The 4917-nt window shown below is 40.1% G+C and overlaps 1 protein-coding gene across 1 annotated transcript; it reads right to left on the bottom strand.

Annotated features, from left to right (window-relative positions):
• Positions 1-477: 477 nt before the first annotated feature.
• On the bottom strand, positions 478-3133 carry LOC106937663 (neuroligin-1-like). Its single transcript, XM_015019290.1, has 2 exons — positions 2178-3133; positions 478-1452 (listed from the first exon to the last, which is right to left on the bottom strand). The coding sequence occupies exons 1-2, from the start codon at positions 2710-2712 to the stop codon at positions 1250-1252; spliced, it is 738 nt and encodes a 245-aa protein (XP_014874776.1). The 5' UTR covers positions 2713-3133; the 3' UTR covers positions 478-1249.
• Between the last annotated feature and the right edge of the window lie 1784 nt (positions 3134-4917).

The raw sequence follows: 4917 nt of genomic DNA, 5'->3' as shown, positions 1-4917 counted from the left end.
TCTCCTCCATTGTTTACATTTCTGTCGCTGCTGATAATGTCGCATAAAAACGGCGACATTATCTACGCATAAAAAAGATGCATAGAGGAAATAACATTAAATTACAAAATAAAATATTAACGCACAGTAACGCAAAGTGATTCCATTAAGTAAATGTAGTCTGACTACTGGATTTGAAATAGCAACGCGTTAGATTACTCGTTACTGAAAAAAGTTGTCCGACGTTACTTTGTAAGGCGTTACTGACGTCACTGCTTCAAAATAAAATCTCATATTTTTTTCTTATAGGACCCAATTTCCCATTTTTATTTCTATTTTTCTTTTCTTTTTTGTTCCTCTCTTTCTTTTCTAAACGACAAAAAAATATTTTCAAAAAGTTGCTTTTGGGCCAGTTGTTATATTGTGAAAATGTATTAATAACATAATAATAATATTGGCAAAATCAAGGTTCAATTTTACCATATAAACGTCTTTAAATTACAATAAAAGTTGTAATGAGAAAAAAAAGCCCTTGATAGACCTGGCATGAGCAGCTCGTTTTGTGTGGTTATTTCTTTGTGCAATTGGTTCAATATTCCTGCTATTGATAAATAATAGATGCTGATGTGTTAGAAAATAAAATATTTCTAGTAGGTAAAACCAACAACAAAGTTACCTTCCAGATGATCAACATTTCTTGTGAATTTTTAGTTTTTTGTGTGTTGGACATCTCATAATTTTACCATTTCATTCTCTGAATATTCTGACTTCATTTTTTGGTGATATAATGACTCAATTCCTGTATTATATTGACTTTATTTTCAACTTTATACTTGTAATTAAAATAAAAAAAGTCCTTGTTTTACCTCAATACTCCATCATAGAGTAAACCTGAATTTAAAGTCCAAATAAATGAACATGTGAAACACATCTGTTAAAAAAGTGGCCGCCTTGGGTGAGCTGGCATCACTCTGAAACTCAAGCAGAGTTTGAGTTTCAATTTGAAACTCAAGTTGTTGGACAAAATCCAAATTTTCCCAAACTAAAATATTCAAAACCCAAAAATTTGATTAATTGATAAAACTGATTTATCTCCCAGATGTCTCATCAGACATTGTCGTCTCATCAGATGTGACGAATCAGAATAAAGTAGTTTCTTTGAATCTTTAACAATATTTTCTGATAAGCCTTAATATATATTCAGTCAGAATACTGACTCTGACTTCTTGACTTTCCAACTTATGCAAAGACCCGCTCTGGTCGCCCCAAGTCATGCCCTGAATAATTTGTAGACCTCAGGCTTATAGCTGCACCCTGTGCAGTGTGCCATACCGCACAATTCTTCGTCGTAGTCCCACAGTTTTCCTTCTTCCCTTTGTGGCATAGTGAAGGTTACATTTAGATCATACATACCTCCTTGTTTACATATTTTCTTGCCCGGTTTCCTGGCACATTCCTTGGATATTCTTTTGACTGTAAAATGAATAGAAAACTAAAGAATAACATGGAGCTCCTGGACGCACAAAGCACACAGGAGCCAGCATGCGCACGCACACACACACATACACACACACACACACACACACACACGCAAACACACAGAGCTGATTGACTGAAAGAGACTTAGAGAGGAAGGAGAGGAAAAACAAAGGAAAGGAGAGAAAGAATGAATCACGCCGGCTCAATCAGAGCAGCATTCAGTCTATCAGTCAGCCAGCCAGTCATTCAGTCAGCAAAATCAATCGGTGATGATCATGACAACGACTGTCTTGTTTAATGAACTGTGGCCTTTGTGGCAGAGCACAATACGTTATGATGAGGTACAGACATGGGGGGTGTAGTGAAGGCAATAAGGAGAAAGAGGTTCAAGAAATGGGACAGAGGAATCAGAGGAGGACGTAGAGAAGGTCAGACAGGACAGGATGGGAGAAGCTGTGAATGGACATTAAAGTTCCATCAACACATGTGCACACTGCTTTCTCTTATACAAATCACTTCCACATTCTCAAGTTTTATAAACACCGGCATGCACGTTAAACATGCACAAAGTCATGCTTTTTGTCTACTATCAGACAGAGATGCACTCTCACACCGAACACTTCCCAACAACACAGATGCTCTCTAAGCGACGGTTGTGGCTTTATTTCTCTCAGCCCTTCCACAACCGGCCTGACTGCTGGGCCTGCAGGCCTACTCACCATCCTCAGTGGGAACGTAGATGTTGAGATAGAGGCAGTCCTCGCTCTGGTCCTGAACGTAAGTGGACACCACATCGATGCTGTTGGTGAACCAAACTGGCAACATAACGTCTGGCAGGCGGCCCTCCACAATGCTCTGAGGACACACTGGGGCAAAGTGCGTGGCATTGTGAATGTCCGACCATGATGCCGGCGGCTCCGGAGGCTGGAAACGGCGCTCGCCAGTGGGCGGGGTGGCGTAGGGGACGCCCAGAAACTGGATGACGGGCCCCAGGATCTCATTGTTGAGCTCCTTCTTGATGCCGCGCAGTCTGCCGTAGGCGGTTGTGACCACCGGGTCATTCTCATCCAGTTTCTCGGCCAACACGGCAACCGGACACAGCAGAAGCAGCGTTCCGACCCATGTTAGTGTAAACACCCAGAAGCCCAAGCCCAGTGAACTTCTAATTGGTTCACATCCCATCCTCCTGCCCCTGTTCCTGGCAGTCTGAAAGAAAGCACTCCAAGTTTCTGAGTGGTGCCTCCACTGAGACATGATTGCCAGTTCTCAGCTTAGTTTTTTTATCCTTAATGAAAATATGTTCAGTTAAGCTTTTCCACTTATGCTATGCAGATGCAAACACAAACAAAATCCAGGGTGACTTGTGCAGAAGACGGTTGCAGTTGATAACAGCCTTTTTATAACCCAGTGAGCTCCAACCATCCAGAGGAACGATAGCAGTCATTCATTTTCTTCCTGCACACCTGAGAAATATTCCTCACTAGATGGAAAACACTCCACAAAAAGGTCCCGTCAGCATCCTCTGAAGGAAAGATGAACACTCTCATTTTCAAACATCAATTCTCGGGGGTGGAGGCACCATTCACTGAAGAGTGTCTGTCATTCGAGTTGTAGACGCAGGAGTAGCGGTGCAGTGGCGATCGTGGTTTAAGGGTTGATTATGTAGAGAGGTCTGTCATCTGCAACGGAAAAGAGAGAGAGAAAAAAAGCACCAGTCAGCAAACATATGAAGAAAGATAATCACATTGTCAGTGCAGTGCCCTTTATTTTCACTTATTATTTATACCTTTTAATGGACATTAAATAATAAACCATTAACATTAAATTTTATCTTATACACAAATGCACAGGCATCCATCAAATAAATAGGAGCTTTTTATTTATAGCACATCGCCACATGATTAAACTTCACAGTGGAAATGGTCTATCTGTATGCAGAGTTTGTTCAGCAATTAAATTTTATATGAATCAAATACAACATTAAGCCTTTGACAGCTTTAATGACTGTTCCGCTTAGGAACACTTGGTCCTTATAAACCTGGGGGATGTTACTTCAGAATGCACACCTCTCTACACCACAAAATCTGCTTAGACATGGATTGAGATCTGATCAAGTATCAGCAGGATGTCCAGAGAGAATTATCCCAGGAAACAAGGACTCAAAGGTTCATCCACCAATATCCAGACAACAGGTGAGACAGAGGACCTAATCTGTTCTGGAAACAGCTTAGGTCCTCCTGCGGGCGTGGCCAAAAGCCTCAGTAGTGACACAAATATGTTTTGACGAAGCGCAGATAAAATAACTTCAATGAGGTGCATAATTTTAAAATTGTTCCTTTATGGCAAAAACTAGTCCTGATGTTTTTGCTATGGAATAAATTGATCAGCTAACTTCTCTCCTCCATCAATAGGCTTCTCTTGATTATGAAACCCATAACTTTTGTTGGCCTTTCCACTGTAAATATTCTATTCCTATCTTGTTCTCTACTGTCAATGTTTTATTTCATTCCTGTAAAGAGGTACTGTGAAAGAGTGCACTATTGCCAACTCCTCAGCAAGGAAAGTAGTTATTGGGAGCAGCTGTACTGCTCATTGCAACTGCATTTCCTATGATGCTGTACGTGTTGTTGCCAGTGTCTAATAGAATGGAAAAATGTCGCTAGTTGCTGTTTTGAAAAAATGTTGCTAGACCATCACTGAAAAGTCACTAAATTGGCAACAGTGCATAAGTTACTTGGTTTTGTGCTTCTCCAAGACTTTTAGAGATCATTATAGAGCATGTAAATGATAATGATAAAAATGAATTGGTGCTTGAGGGTTATAGTCTCTCAAGATATCACTTGAATTTAAGTTAGCGCTTTAGCCTTAGCTTCCACTAAATACCATGCTGTCATAGTGCTTTGGAATTAGCAGAGCTAATGTTTATGATTAAGTGCTGTAGTGTTAACGCAACTAACTCATTCATTAGCGGTCCCTATCACTGACAGATAAGAATCTTGATGTTATCCAAAGGAGTGGTCTTACTCTCAATTATTCCCAGGAACATTTTCATGAATGCAAAGTGAAATCAAAAATACTTCAAAAGTAGCCCCCATGCACTACTTTTGATGTGGTTATAGCATAGTTTTCTAGCATGACAGAACACCATGTCACAAGGTACAAATGATAAAATGGATCAGAGATCAAAACAACTACATTTTGGACCCATGTCTATGAAACCCTACAGATCAGAATCTCACTGAATCCCTGTGGTCAGTTCTCAGAAAGCAAGTTAGTGAACATAAGTCAACAAACTGTTTTCGACTCTAAGCCCTAATAAGAAAAGATGGACTGCTATCAATCAGGGTTGGTCCCAGAAGACAGTATAACAGATGTTAGGGAAACAAGGATCAACTCTGGAAAAATTGAGTCTTTACTCACATCGACTAGAAAGCTGTTAGCGATGATCAAACACAAAAT

The sequence above is a fragment of the Poecilia latipinna genome, unplaced genomic scaffold (assembly GCF_001443285.1).
Source record: "Poecilia latipinna isolate Pla-1442-1.1 unplaced genomic scaffold, P_latipinna-1.0 Scaffold2404, whole genome shotgun sequence".
Lineage (NCBI taxonomy): Eukaryota > Metazoa > Chordata > Actinopteri > Cyprinodontiformes > Poeciliidae > Poecilia > Poecilia latipinna.
This window is presented reverse-complemented; position numbering and strand designations above follow the sequence as displayed.

Coding starts and splice junctions, on each gene's coding strand:
- LOC106937663 (XM_015019290.1), bottom strand. CDS start 2,712: ATGTCTCAGTGGAGGCACCACTCAGAAACTTGGAGTGCTTTCTTTCAG. Junction 1,453..2,177: donor CTACGTTCCCACTGAGGATG/GTGAGTAGGCCT, acceptor TTCATTTTACAG/TCAAAAGAATATCCAAGGAA.